This window comes from Siphateles boraxobius, unplaced genomic scaffold, assembly GCF_051911475.1.
Source record: "Siphateles boraxobius isolate OS27281-9 unplaced genomic scaffold, OSU_SipBor_1 52, whole genome shotgun sequence".
Taxonomy (NCBI): Eukaryota; Metazoa; Chordata; class Actinopteri; order Cypriniformes; family Leuciscidae; genus Siphateles; species Siphateles boraxobius.
Window position 1 is genome coordinate 2023455 of NW_027509164.1, and position 15492 is coordinate 2038946.

The window sequence follows — 15492 nt, forward strand, 5'->3', positions numbered from 1 at the left end:
AACTGTGTTTTAACTAGAGCAGATAGGAAAAGAACGGGGGATGATTTTAGAGTGGACAAAACATCAGTTTTACTGCAAAGCGTAGTCAGAGATTTTAAACTAGTTGACTGTTTTAAAAGTCTGCATCCAAGAGAGTAGGGCTTCACCTGGATCAGTGGTGATGGCACCAAAGCCTCTCGCATTGACTATGTTTTTACACGTGAATGCCCGCCAGCTGATGCTAGATTGACTCCCGTTTACTTTTCTGATCAGGCAATGCTATCCTGCACCCTCGCACTACCCACGGACGTGACAGTAGGCAGAGGGATGTGGAAACTAAACTGCTCCCTGTTGCAGGATGAGGAGATAGTCAAAGAATACAGGGAGCAGTTTAGCCAATGGCAGACTCTTCAAGATTTCTTTGACTCACAAGCACTGTGGTGGGAAATGGTGAAGGGTAGGACTCAGACGTTTTTTAGAAAGAAGGGCAAAGAGAAGAGAAAAAAGGAAAAGAGGTGCATCGTAGGGCTGCAAAAGAGGTTACAACGATATTTTAATCTTTTAAACAATGGTCTTGATTTTAGTAAAGAAGTAAATGAAATCAAAAGAGTAATGTCTGCTTATGAACAAGAAAAAAGTAAAGGAGTAATACTTAGAAGTAAAGAACAAGAGATGGAAGAAGGTGAAAAATGTACACGCTATTTTTTTAAAAAGATTATAACAAAAGGTGGGGGAATAACAAAATTAAAAACAGGTGGGGAAGAAGTGAAAGACACAGAGGGAATTTTAAAGCAAGTGGAACATTTCTTCTCAGAGTTATACAATGAAAAAATAGTGCAAGATGATGCAGTAAGAGAAATGCTAAGCCTCTTAGAAACACAAATTAATAAGGAGTGTGCCTTTTTAACACAGGATTTTACGGTTCTCGAGTTGACAGAATGTAGAAAGGGTTTTAAAAAGGGGAAGTCCCCAGGGATGGATGGGCTTCCCCTGGAAATTTATGAAACATTCTGGGACATTTTAGCACACAATCTATTGACCGTTTTTAAAGAGTTTGACAGACTGGACATATTACCCGACAGTTTTAGATCAGGGATAGTATCACTTTTACACAAGAAAGGAGACAAAGCAGACTTAAAAAATTGGAGACCAATCACCCTTTTAAATGTTGACTGTAAAATTTTTAGTAAACTTTTAGCTAGTCGTATGTCAAGAATTTTAGAGGACGTGATCCACCCAGATCAAGCGTGCGCTGTGCCAGGGAGGAAGATCACGGACAGCCTGATTTTGATAAGAGACACAATCTGTTTTGCGAGAGACAGAAACAATTGGCTTATAGTTCTAAACTTAGACTTTGAGAAAGCATTTGACCGAGTCTCGCACCAGTACCTGTTTCAGGTACTGGAAAAATTGGGGCTGCCAGGGAGGGTTCTAAAGTGGGTGGGGATGCTGTATAAAGACATAACCAGCAGAATTCTTATAAATGGGCACTTGTCAAAAGCAGTAACTGTATGCAGTGGCGTCAGTCAAGGGTGTCCGTTATCTCCGCTCTTGTATGTGGTTTGCATCGAACCACTGGCACAGCTCTTGAGAAGGGACCAATGGATCAAAGGACTGAGAATTCCAGGTACAAAAGGACTGACGGACTTAAAATGTGTTTTATACATGGACGATGTGACAATTTTAACAACTGACCTTTTATCAGTACAGAGAGCACTCGACCTGACTGACCAATACGGGCGAGCCTCTGGAGCAAAACTCAACAGAAACAAGTCCGAGGCCCAGCTTTTTGGACCATGGGGTGACATAGACACGACAGGACTAGACGTGAATTTTAAGGAAACTGACATTAGGATTTTAGGAGTAAAGTTTGACAAAGAGGGGGGTGGACAAGGAAATTGGACAGAAATGGTAGGGAAAGTTAGACAAAGACTGGGCTTTTGGAGATTACGGACGCTGACATTGGAAGGGAAGATTTTAATTTATAAAGCTGTGATCTTACCCTTGTTTTTATTGCTTTGCTCTGTTTTTAGGCCACCAAGGTTCTTCCTCCTGACAGTCGAGAGGGCAGTGTTTTATTTCTTCTGGGGGTCAAAATGGGAGCGCCTGAAAAGAGAAGTGGTGAAGAAAAGGAAAGAAAATGGAGGGAAAGATATTACCTTCCACAAGAATATTGTTTTATTAAAACCTTTTTAAAAAGACATGATTTAGAGAATCAAGATGTCACTGTTTGAACAAATCATAAGTCTCTCATCTCTCTTGTGCAGGATCGGGAATCGGTGTGTCCGGTTCCAGGCCTCACACTAGGTGAGGCCAAAGACGTTTGGAGGAACGCAGCCCACCCAGCTCTCCAGAACAGGCTTAAGGATTTGTCGTGGATGGGGGCCCATGAGATCCTCCCGGTCAGGGCGGTCATGCACTCCAGAGGCATGGCCAAAAACTCCATCTGCCCACGGTCCGGATGTGGTTCCCCGGAGACCGTCTACCATCTGCTCTGGGAGTGCGGTGCTGCGCGGGACCTGTGGGCCAAGACCAGCCCCCTGGTATTCCCGTGCCTGCCAGCAGGTGGGGCCCAGATGGAATACAGGCTCGCCATCCTGGGGGTGGGTCAGGGCTTAAAGGAGCTAACATCAAAGCAATTCACCTCACTCTGGCTCACCCTCAACCACATCAAGGATGCCATCTGGGCCACCAGAAACCTGCTGGTGGGGAAACGCGTTACGGTGCCCCTCCACGCGTGCGAGCAAATAGTTAGATCTACGCTGCAGGAGGCGCCGGATGTCGTCATTCGGATGGGGGGGCTGGGGTCACACCAACGAGGTCCCGGCCACCACCGACCCTGGTCGCCCGTAGATGCACCCTCACCACACCGGCTACGGGAACAGCGGGCCAGCGGGCCGGAGGAGAGGGGATCTCCGCTGGGCATCGGAAACGAGGAGTCTGGGGCCTGTTCTGGAGACCTGGAGTGAATGGACAATCTTGATAGGGACTCAACCGCGATCCTGCACAAGAGACAATGTTTTAGTTGGCATGTTTTATTGTTTTATTTGATTTATTGCTTTTGTATTTTCATTCCTTTTAACTTTCTTTTAAAAACCAACATTTTACACACATGGACTTTTATACGACACACTATCCAACACTTATTTTTAACCTTTAATTGTGTTATTTTGTTTTAAAGACATGTGGAATGTTTAAAAGATAAATATGGAAGTGTAAAGAATGAATTTGTAACAATAAACTTTTTTCGAAAGAAAATATTTCTGGGAACGGTGCACCCCCAAAAACTGTGTTCAATGAAAGAGATGTTTTAGTCTTGTGTGGCAGCAGGTGTTAATGGAAGTAACGTATATTGCTGTGTATGGGTGCTTTAAAGGTGTTGTAGGTGATCATATGCTATACAGGTAATGGTGGTGTGAGAGGGGAAAAAAAACAACAACTCTGTTCTTATCTCGTTTAACATCTGATTCGTCCACTATCCGGTGACCGCGTATGAAATTGATTTTTGGCTCATGGATCCGGAGCATGAAAACAACATCATCCACAACAACAACAGCAAAAGAGCCCGACGCTGCAGGTTTTTGATGTCTCTCTCTTATCTCTTGGAGTTTTTACGAATGAGCTGATGAGTTGAATCAGGTGTGTGTTTGATTGTTGGTGGACATTTTTACGTTGGTGAGGATTGCGGAGAGGGACACGGTGCCTCTGACGGGAGGCCTGGGAATTCATACTTACCTGGCAGGGGAGACACCATGATCAGGAAGGTGGTTCACCCAAGGCGAGGCTCGGCCATTGCACTCCGGTTGTGCTGACCCCTGCGAATTCCCCAAATGTGGGAATCTCGACTGCATAATTTATGGTAGTGGGGGACTGCGTTCGCGCTCTCCCCTGGACACACTGGTTAAAAGAGCAGATTGTTCGAGTTCCTCTTCTTCTGGTAGTTAACGACCTAGGAAGTCCAGAGAATTGAACTGCAGTGGTTGATCGAGAGATGTAAAACTCTCAACCTAGAACCAGTCTGCAAAAGTAGGGCTGTTTTTTAGTTTTTTTTTTCATCATTCTTCAAATAATCTCCATTATTCAACCAGCGCTTTGATTGGCAGCAGTGGTCCTATGAATACCTTGTGCATGTGTGAAAAATCACCTGACATACAGTCGCCTATGGCCGTATTCATGTTGTTGTTTTTACTGTTTACAGCGCCACCAAGTGGCCAGTCGCCACATCCCTTTTCACCTGAGCACAGGCTGAGCCCGTGCACAGGTGTACCGACTTGGGTGTAATTGTCTCATTCCGTTGGAGAGTTATGGCCATTTAAGTAAAGCCCGCCTCGCCCACTCCCAACGTTTTGGCGTCCCGTCGCCAACGTGAATCGAAATTCCGACTTTTTTCCCCATCGCTGTTGGCAATCATACTCCAGGGAATCTTTCTGCACCGGTTTGGGTCAGATCGGGCGAAAGACCTAGGACTAGTGTGCAAAAGTAGCTTTTTCACAAAATCCCAAATACCCGAAAATCTCGCCAGCGCAACCATCGAATCCGAGGCCTGCGTCTTGTTCGGCCCGAGCCAAGGATTCCGGTGATGTAAGACACTTGGGTCTGCGACGGACGGTTCAGGAGTTACGAGGCATTTCGTACTTCTGATCGCTGCAGCGCCACCTTGGGGCCGATTGGGCCGAGCCTTGGTGATGTTGTAGACCGGGCGGGTACTACCATCCCTCAAGAGTTTCAAGTCTCTACGACGTACGCTTTGGTCTGCCCGCTCACTTTTAGGGCAGAATGTTTGTTGGTCCAAAATCCCAGGTTGCACTCCAAAGTGTCGTGTTGTGCGCTCTGCTGTGATCCATTTTCGGTGTCAACAGTCAAGCTGAGCTTGTATTGCTGTGAGCTGAGCTTGTTTGTTGGCGACCTTTAGACCCTCTCGCCACGGCCCAGGTGGGCGTGGCCTTTGACGGCTCCCCCGCCTCTGCGTCATTGTGTCATCGCTTCTCGGCCTTTTGGCTAAGATCAAGTGGTCTGGTCAGACGTCTGAGACAGCGATCGCCTCTTGTTGGACTTGGTCTCGTGTGTTGCTTGTCACACGGGACATACACCCTTCAGGAGGTAAAGTGACAACCCAGCTAACACAGTACGTTGTGACGACGTCGTCAGTTAGTCGTCACTTGGTCAGCGTGACATTACTTTATGACAACGTTGTGAGGACGTCGTGGTAAAGTTCCATTTTTTATAATCTTGGCTAACGTTCCAGAAACGTTGTGGGCACGTTCTCAAAAGACGTCGCTAGTTTATCCCATGGAAAACGTTGTAAAGACGTGGTCAACTGGTCACCAGATAACTTAATACAATTTTTGCTGAATTAAGTACATTTCCCAAATAATATATAAATGGCGTTTCACTAGGCTAATACTTGCAACGCAATATTCTGAAAAGTTATCTGGAGACCAGTTGACCACGTCTCTACAACGTTCTCCATGGGATAAACTAGCGACGTCTTTTGAGGACGTGCCCACAACGTTTCTGGAACGTTAGCCAAGATTATAAAAAATGGAACTTTACCACGACGTCCTCACAACGTTGTCATAAAGTAACTACAATGCAACTACACTAACAGGCTTTAAAAGTTTTATTAAAATAGAAATAACAGAAAGATTTTTACAGCATTAAAAAAAAGAAATAACTGTGCTAATAGTATTAAAAGCAGGACCAATAAAGGAAGGGGGGAGGGGAAAGAATAAACTATTTTGGAGCAAAACACTGGTGTCATTAATCTTTCACCAATCTGTGTCTTTCCTGTAATGCTGACATTAACCTACCATTACCATGACTTTTAAATACTGTCAATTTAATGTGTTCTTCATAATGTAAATCAGTGTGCAGATATTTTTTTTAATGTATGACAATGCTTATTAGCGGTTATTTTTCATGCCACTATATATATATATATATAACTTGACTACAACTACAGCCAAAATGGAAAACCTTTTTATTGTTGCTAAGGGTTTAAAATTTAAGCAGAGTAATGCAAACAGAAATGAAGATCCGACAGTCGCTGAATCGGATGAAAGCAATGACTCCAAGTGCAGAAGAGGCCAAAAAGGATGGAAACGAGTCCAATTGCTGAATTACTGGAAAACAAAAACAAAACAAAAAAGATACAGGTAAGACATACATTCTCATGTAATCTTGGGCTATATCACATTCTACAACCACAATTTAATGTTAATTTAAACTGACAAACTGTCAAAAAGTCAGGCTGCAAAAGGTGATTCTGCAGGTTCTGACGAACACACATAACAGGAAATTATACTTCTGCATAATGTGTCTCTTTTTACACCAAAAATGTGAATTCTGCCGGTATTCAGACAGTCTCATGCATACAGATACCTATACGGGCTACAATCACCTATGTAGGCGAAATTTGTTTGACATTTCTAATCGTAAACACAGCCATGTTGAAGCCTGCAGTAATGTTTTTCATTGATGTTAATCGCAGTCCACTCTGCTTATTGTTTTGTTATACAATAAATATCACATTTGTAATCATGCTGATATTTAGGGAAAATGGCACTCTTTCTCATGTAATAAACTACATCATATGACAGGGCTATTCAATTAGCTTAATTCGGGGGCTGGATTATCAAATCGAAATGTTGAGGTGGGCCGGTGGGTTAAAGGTATACTTCACCGCTGGAAAGATTAATGTCTTTTTAAATTGGGTTATGTAGTAGAAATGTGAAATTATTTTAGAATTTGGTGCCTTCTAGACTGAGAAAATCCAGAAAATGTATTTTTTGGCTCATGTGGATGAAAGACAACTCCCAGAATGCACTTGCTTCACTGCCCTATGAGGCCAGTCCCAAGCCACGCCTACCGGTTACAGAGGGCAGCATCAGAACTTGTTTACAGCTGTGTAAAACTTTTTTCCTTGGAATAAATATGAATTATACAAACTCATAGCAATTGGTAATAATTATTTCATTTATAATTATCATAGGCATAAACGAAAATATTCTGATAGTGAGAGTTGGTAACCACAGGTAAAACCATGCATGGCCACTCGCTCACTACCACTGTATAAAAAAATGCCTAAACAAAGGTAAAAACTAGCAACATACACCGGTATTGAGGTATATTAAAAATTCAATTACTTTTAGTAATTAAAATGTTAAAGGTTTTACTTTGGTTAGTTTGAGCTTAAACTATAAAACATTAACTTTTCTGTTATAGTGATGCTACCAGATTTGTGTTTAAATTTTATTTTGTTTCGTGAGGAGAACAGTTGCAAAGTTCAAAGTTGCAACTGTTCTCCTCACAAAACAAAATTAATTTTAAACAGTTGCAAAGCTTCAGTTTGATTGATATTACTTAAAATGCACACATATATATATAAAATAGTGATAAGGTGTCAGGTAGTTGTGTGGCATTTTAATTTGCTTACCTACAGCTTCATCCTTCAAGCCAGGAAGTAAACTATGACACCAGGCACTTAAACACAGAAACAGAGGGCACAGTAATGAGCATCAATTGTTAGGTTGCGTGAATGCACTCTCTAAACAATTTCCCCATGAATGAACTATCCATGTATACACAGAGCAACAGCCTCAACATTCTTAACAAGCTATAGCCTAACTTACCTGCATCATAATCCCCTGACCCAGTTAGGGTTGTAAAGGAAATAAGACATTTAAAATGCATAGAATGCTCCTCGTCAGTCATACTAAATAACTGCCATAACGGAATTAACGTTTGTTGGTTGAAGACGGTGGTGGATATAGACTGATATAGACGAGCTCGAGTTGATTTTATTTTTTTCATATAAAGATTGTTGTTCAGGTATTTTTAGTTTTTTAATTCAGGTCCATTAGACCACTGTCCCCGCTAAAACATACAGTGACATTTGTGGTAAGTAAAGTTACGTTAAATGTGTAGGGATACGTTAATGTAGAGCAATCCGACAGGCTGATCAGGACCCCGACGCGAACGGAGTGGTCTTGAATCCGTCTGAAGGGGATGTATTCGCTATAACAACAGCATCGCTATACATTATCACACTTATTACATGGCTACCTAACAAATAAATCAATAAATTGACACAAAATATTGATTTTAAAAAGGGGTTTATCCTCCAGAGCAAACAGAACTGTGTCCATGGCAACGCTCTGTTTTTCATGGCAACGGTGTGTTATACAGATGTCTTTTATCAAGAAATAATAGACCGCATACTACCAAGAATTCAACCATTAGAATTCAACCAGGCCATGTAATAAATTAATATATTAACCTTTCGTCCACAGCATTTTAACTCGTATAGAGGCCCATCACACTCATATTTAGCCTTGTTTATTGTTTTTCTCTTTTTCTTTTGCACGTGTCCACAGCAGCCCGATACTGTACACCCCAAAAGTTCTTTTAAGAGCTAAGACTTTTAAGAGCTTTGGTTTCGTAAGTACGTTTTGACTAACTATCAGACAAGTTTTCAGTATTTATTGGCATAATGAAGCATACATGTAACATGAAACTTTAGGACTGCTACCAGGTTTGATTAATGAAATACATTTTTTAACTACTTTTGTTTTATTAGATTTTGGATTGTCTTCCTCTGTCGCCTCAGTTTTAATTGCAAGGTAAATAATATTACTTAGCTGCTCCTAAATGTGTTGTCAGTAATATATGTTGTATATTTTATTTTTAAACTTACATTGGATATTTATATTTGGTAATTTTTTTGCGATGGGACAACTATCCATACATAGGCTATTTATGTAGATTCAGAAATTAAGAGAGCACTGCAAAACTTCCAACTTGATAAATAGATTTTTTTTTATATATTTGCAGTTTAATTTCATGTGAATTGTTCAATATATAGCAAAGTAACATTTTACCAATTAATATCTATTGCAAGTGCCTAAAAATAACAAACCATTCACATTGATGTGTTGCAGTTTTTGTCCATAAGTTCTTTCATTTTGCCTTCAACACTACAAGGTAAGACATTTACAAATTTACAGTAACATGTTCTTTCTAGTAGGATTTGGTTTTAGTGCTGAAAGACCACAAAAGGACCAAACATTACAAAAATACAATATTTAAAAATAAAATCTGATAATCAGTGATCCCTAAATATTTAAGAAAAATAAGACAATTTAACTAACTTGAAAGCTCAGATTGGGTATATAAAAAGGGTGTACAAATTAAATATAAATTAAATAAATGCTACTCTCCTAGAATGAGCTCTGAAAAGAGAGAGATGCACAGGAAATATGTGCATGCTTGGAGAACCACAAGGCAGGCATGGTCCAGATCGCCATCTCACCTGGAGACTAATCCAGCCGTTGAAGTACAATCACTTGATCTTCCAGTTGAAGAACAATCAGAAGGTGCTGACGGAGTAGTAATGTCAGTTGATATGGAGCAGAATTGTGAGGAATATTCATCTGACACTGAACACCATTTGCACTCTGAAAATGCAAGAGAACAGCCAATAGCAACAACATGGGAGGTAATTAACAGCTTGAATGAATCCTTGGCCTTTCACCTTGAAGACGACGGCAGTAAGGACACGTCACTGGCAGAAGAGCTGTCCACTTGGGCTATTGAAAACCATATAAAACACAATGCACTTGACAACCTTCTTAAATTGTTAAAAAGGCATGGACACAGTGAATTACCCTCAACTGCCCGGACCCTTTTGCACACTCCCCGGCAACTTGACACACAGCAATCATCTGGAATGGAATACGTTTACTTTCCACTAAAACAGAAATTACAAGAAACGTTAGAAAGTTACCCACTTGATGAAGTAGTTAAACTCCACTGTATTGATTTATCCCTGAACGTTGATGGATTACCACTGTACAAAAGCTCCAAAACATGTATGTGGCCAGTCCTTTGCGCAGTCATGCTAGATCCTGTTACCATTTTCCCCACGGCTCTGACATGTGGTGCAAGTCGACCAACAGATCTTGGTTTTTTGGAAGACACAGTAAGGGACCTGGGTCATCTGATGAATGACGGGATTACCTTCATGGGAAGAAAAATAAATGTCAATCTGAGGTGCTTCGTGTGTGATGCTCCAGCTCGTGCATTAGTGAAAAATATTAAACTGTATTCCGGGTACTTTGGCTGTGACCGATGTGAGCAAAAAGGTGTGTGGTTAAACAGAGTCACATACCAAGAGACTGCTGACCTCACACTCTGGACAGATGAAGCATTCAGAAACCAAACACAATTTCAGCATCACCATGGGAACACACCTGTGTCTCAGCTCCCCATAGACATGGTGAGGTGCTTTCCCATTGATTACATGCACCAGGCTTGTCTCGGTGTAATGAAAAGGCTCCTGCTCATCTGGACCAGAGGAGACAGAGCTGTGAGGGTTTCGGCCAGCCAAACCAAAGAGATTAGTGCAAGACTGCCGTCTCTCCGGAACTGCATACCATCTGCATTTGTGCGAAAGCCTAGGGGTCTTGAGGAGCTGGACAGATGGAAAGCAACCGAGTTTCGTCAGTTCCTTTTATACACAGGGAAGATTGTGTTAAAGGGAATACTGCCAGATGACATGTACTTACACTTCCTTTCTTTCAGTGTGGCCATGGCAATCCTAGTATGTCCAAGTCTTGTGCAGGAACATTCCAAATATGCCAATGAACTGCTGCAATACTTTGTGGAAAAAGGTAGGACACTCTATGGACAGGAGTTCCTCGTGTACAACACCCATACCATGCTGCACATAGCAAGTGATGCAGAAAACTTTGGTTGTCTGGAAAATTGTAGTGCCTTCATGTTTGAAAACTACCTGCAGTCACTGAAGAAGATGGTGCGTTCTGGCAGACACCCACTGATTCAGGTTTCTAAGAGACTGGAAGAGATGAGCAAACAGAAAAAAACTCCAAACAATACAAATGTACAGAAAATCTCTACAAAGGCCCGAGACTGTGCATACATCCTCAGTGGGGGCCAATGCTGTGAAATTCTTCAAGTGCCAGACAAGGAAGAAAGAGTGCTTTGCCGTGTGTACAGTAAACCGTACCCTCTGTTCCACAGCCCATGCATGTCATTTTTGATTGGTGCCTACACGTACAACCAAAAAAACAACACTATCAAATGGATTCCAACATCAGAACTCACAAAACATGCGATAAAGATGAATGCAGAAGACAGGAGTGTGATTTTTCTGTCATTGCTCCACAAGTTATAATCAAAGGTAATAGGTTGTCATATGATGTGATTTGAGGCGATTGGTAAATATAATTAGCTTCTTTTCCATTTATAATGATTTTTCTTGCTTCTTGCAGAATGTATGCAATAGTTGAATTTTTGGAGGAGGGGACTTGTGATTTGGTACTACAGACCTGGCTTTTTGAAGAAGATGAGGTATTAAATCTCACTTGTATCAACAACATACATTAACAAATATCTTTACATTCACCATGAAAATCAAAATGGACAATTCTTGCTTTTATGGAACATAACAGTGCATCTTTAAAATTATTCATGCACATTTTTTGTAAAGCACTTTTAATCTTTTTTTACAAAAGTATTTGCATGCCCTCCTTGTAAGGACAACTCTTCTATTTTTTTTCCTCATGTTTCTCTTTTCAAATTTAACACATTGTTCTCCCAACGAATGTTAGTTCCATTTAGCGTGTTTTGAGTACAATTCTCAATTATTAACATTTACATCTAACTTTTTACTTGAGTTAGATTTTCAGTTACTATTGCTTTCATATTACAGTTTGCAATTATTTTCTACTTCTACAATATTTATTTCATAATTTAATTGTACTATTTTAATGCAAGTACAATACTGTTACTGGCCACCAATTAATGTGACCAAAAAAATTAAAAGGCTTGAACTACCTGATAAAAAAAATTGGACCAGGCACAGGGTCAGAGTGTTTGCAAAAACAGGTATTTCATTTTACTTTAAAGGACCATTCAAACAAAATGTTAGTGCAACTACTGTTAAGGAATGCTAAATTATACTCACTGTATTTTTACTTCAGGTGACTATGAAACTGCTAAAAAGTGGTCCAAAAGAGCAGCTGTGCAGTCTTCTGTGGAGAGCTCTGATGACGTTCCTAAGAGAAAAAAACGACAAGTGTGTCTCAGCAGCTCCGATGAAGGTATGAACCTGAGCATGTGAAAAAGTTTACCAGTAAACAATTAAAAAAAAAATGAATAAAAATGATTTTTGAATTACTTTAAAGATACTTCTTCAGTACCTCACCCCAAAAAGAAGAACCGGGTGAACTGTACAACAACTGGTAGGCCTTTCTTAGTTTTAATTTTTTTACTTTACCACAGTGTTTGGGGGTTTTCAGAATACCCAAATTAATTTCATTAGTTGATTGATACCAATACCAGTACATTTCATTTCTTATTTACAGTGGAACCTCAGCTGCCATTTCCCCCAGCATTTAAACCGAACAAACAAAACACACTAACGCAATCAAGACCTGAAGATTGTACCATTCTTGATGCATCATTAAGACCAGCGCCTCCTAGAGACATCCAGAAGAATGGTAAATGCAAAACATAATTTGAAACTTAGTTTTTACCTTTATTTGAATGAATCAATATTGATTCTCCCAGATCACCTCCTGAGCCTACTCACTCAGAGAATCATCAGCATAGAGAGTGAGATGAAGGCGATGAGGAGCTCAACAGCAGCCCTGTATGAACTCTATGCTCGTGCCCTGGGTGATGGCACTCGTCAGCGAGTGGAGGAGATGAGCCTTGATGTGTGTGGCACTATGGAGGAACTCCTCTCTCTTGAAGAAAAAATGAAAGAGGAGACATTTCGGAATAGAGTGGTATGTGAATAGTGAACTATACGTGAAATGACAAAAAAGTGTTAGAATTAAGTTAAATAACAAAAGTTATTACCATTTTGAAAATGTATTCCATCTTGTAGACACACCATTTAAGTCTTGTTGGAGGTCCAAACCCTGGGGAAAACACCCGGCGGGTGATGCGGGCAGTGGCCTCCTACAGTGTGTGGAAGGAGTTTAGTCTGAAGGGGAAGAAAGGGAAGAGACCACTGCAGAACTTGAACATTATGAAGGTCATAAAAAGTAAGTCCAATATGTTAGTGACTCAAAAACCTGTATTACCAGTACTTTTTAAACCATTGCTGCATAATTATGGAATTTAATATTACAGAGGCAGTGATGATGTCCAATCCAAGAATCCAGCAAGCAACAGTGGAGGACATTGTGGCAGACACGCTTAAGCATGCTCCTGCAAGGTGTCAGAATGTAAGCTCCTTTGGTGCAGTTTGCTGTAAAATAGTTATTATCATTATATTCTAATTATATCATTTAAAAAAGGGAGATGACATGTTCAGTTCACTTAGTAAAAGTAGAAACAATGTGAAGTTGACCGCTTAGTCACTGGTTTGATTTACTTACACAAACAAAGAACATCTGACTGTACATGTGAGTGGAACATTTCACATTATGTCGTTTAGGTCAATTAGGCTTGGGGTATGTTTGAATTTTAACTATTCCAATTCCGCTCATTCGAATCTAATTAACGTTAGGTAAAACAAAAGTTTGGATCTCGTGCTATAAACTAACATGATTAGCGCATCTCACCTCGTCATAATTTACATACAGTTGACATCTGACAATCATAACAACAAATAAAATATTAGAATGAAAGATATGATTCATGGTTACTCACACAGCGCAGCTGAAGTTTTTTCTTATATCGTTCATTCAACAACTGCCGAACAAACGTCAGTTCTTCATTTTGGTTTAATGGCGGGTTGCGAACCAACATGCCGCCGTGCACCTACTGTGATGAAGTGTGAAGAGAACTGGTTTTCTCACGTAATCCCTATATAGGCTACTATTTTTTAATCCACTAATACTAATAAACTCACTATTGCATGTATTTGTTTCCTGCATTTGAGCCATTTAGTAAACACAATTACTGGATTTATAGTATATTTATAGTTATCTTATATGATTAATATAATGAAACCATCATATTTTAAATAAATCATATTGACCAGCTGAATCTAACATTTAATTTAATTTCAACAAATGTCAAAGTCAACTAAAAAAAATTATGTGCAATTAATTGTATAAAACTGAAATATACTTTTCATTTTGCAGAAGCAGGACCAGAGAAAAGGTGTGCAGCAGCATGATGACGATGATGAAACACTCCTACTTTTTGAAGACGAATAAGACTTTTTGATTCATTAGAAATTTTCATTGTTTTTTTTCTTTTTTTTTTCTTAAAGATCAAATTAATTAAAATTAATGTATATGCCAAATTTTCACTTCTCAATAACTTTGTTGTTAACTTTTACAATATATATTAAAAAATTATATGTTAATTGTTTATTAGCTTACTGTGGAAAATGTCATCAACTAACTGCTGATTAATAAATGATATGAATGTTTTCTAGTTGATTGATTCTTGAGGCACATGTGTGTGACACATTGATGCATGCGGTGCATATAGGCTACACACAATCGTACAGGTAACACACTGAATAAATGCTGATTAGAGATTTTTTTTATGTGGTTTTGGTCGTTGCTACAACTAACACAGTGCTTTGATGTTACGTCCTCACAACATACCAGTTTGGTCATTGAGACGTACTCATCACGTTCTTGCGACGTACCACTATAACGTCGCCACGACGATTATGGGAATCACAAAGTTACGTCGCTGGAACGTTATGTGGTACGTCGCTACAACTAACACGGTCCTTTGATGATACGTCCTCACAACATACCAGTTTGGTCATTAAGACGTCCTCATCACGTTCTTGCGACGTACCACTATAACGTTGCCACGACGATTATGGGAATCACAAAGTTACGTCGCTGGAACGTTATGTGGTACGTCGCTACGACGAATATGGTCTGGTCCGGTTACGTCTTCACAACGTAACTGTGTTAGCTGGGTATAGGCCAATCAAAAAGGTTCTTTATTGTAAACCAAAAACTATTAACTTTAACCAAAGAAAAGGGAATGAGGTGTGAAAATGTCATAATGTAGGATGTATGTAAAGTGCAGGGATGCGTGAATCTGTGTGTGTGAACATGACTGAGTGGAAACTAAGTAAAACTACAAAGGAACAAAGCAGGATCATACCTGGAGGAGCAGAGAGAGAGAGACAGAGTGGTTAGTGAGGAAGTTTAAATACCCTGAGCCCAGGTGGCTCCAATCACTAACGACCCTCCTGTGCCTGCAGGAGAAACCACCCCTGTAAAGCAGAGGGGCCATGACAAATGGAAGCACACATCTTACCTAATTCAGACTAAAACACATATATTTATCCTCACATACTGACTTTATATTTATATATGACCCTGTATTTTCTTTGTCATTTTTAGGAAAAGCACTTAATTACCATTGTTTATTTCTATACCAAATGTCACACACTTGCAATGAAGCTAAAAATATAAACAACTACATCATTATGTTGATATCCTATATTTTTACAATAAAACTTACGACAAACATGTCTTCTACTTCTGCTCTCAACGAAGG

At 40.0% G+C, this 15492-nt stretch overlaps 1 protein-coding gene, 1 long non-coding RNA gene and 1 other non-coding gene across 3 annotated transcripts; all 3 read left to right on the forward strand.

The window, feature by feature from the left end:
- Positions 1 to 3706: 3706 nt before the first annotated feature.
- LOC143713638 (U1 spliceosomal RNA) lies at positions 3707 to 3870 on the forward strand. The gene has a single exon (XR_013195193.1). It is a non-coding gene; the product is annotated as a U1 spliceosomal RNA (small nuclear RNA).
- Positions 3871 to 9169: 5299 nt separating this feature from the next.
- On the forward strand, positions 9170 to 11350 carry LOC143713572 (uncharacterized). The gene is made up of 2 exons (XM_077204881.1): positions 9170 to 11179; positions 11271 to 11350. The coding sequence occupies exon 1, from the start codon at positions 9203 to 9205 to the stop codon at positions 11171 to 11173; it is 1971 nt and encodes a 656-aa protein (XP_077060996.1). The 5' UTR covers positions 9170 to 9202; the 3' UTR covers positions 11174 to 11179; positions 11271 to 11350.
- Positions 11351 to 12674: 1324 nt separating this feature from the next.
- On the forward strand, positions 12675 to 13235 carry LOC143713573 (uncharacterized). Its single transcript, XR_013195131.1, has 3 exons — positions 12675 to 12791; positions 12893 to 13052; positions 13141 to 13235. It is a non-coding gene; the product is annotated as an uncharacterized LOC143713573 (long non-coding RNA).
- The last annotated feature ends 2257 nt before the right edge of the window (positions 13236 to 15492 follow it).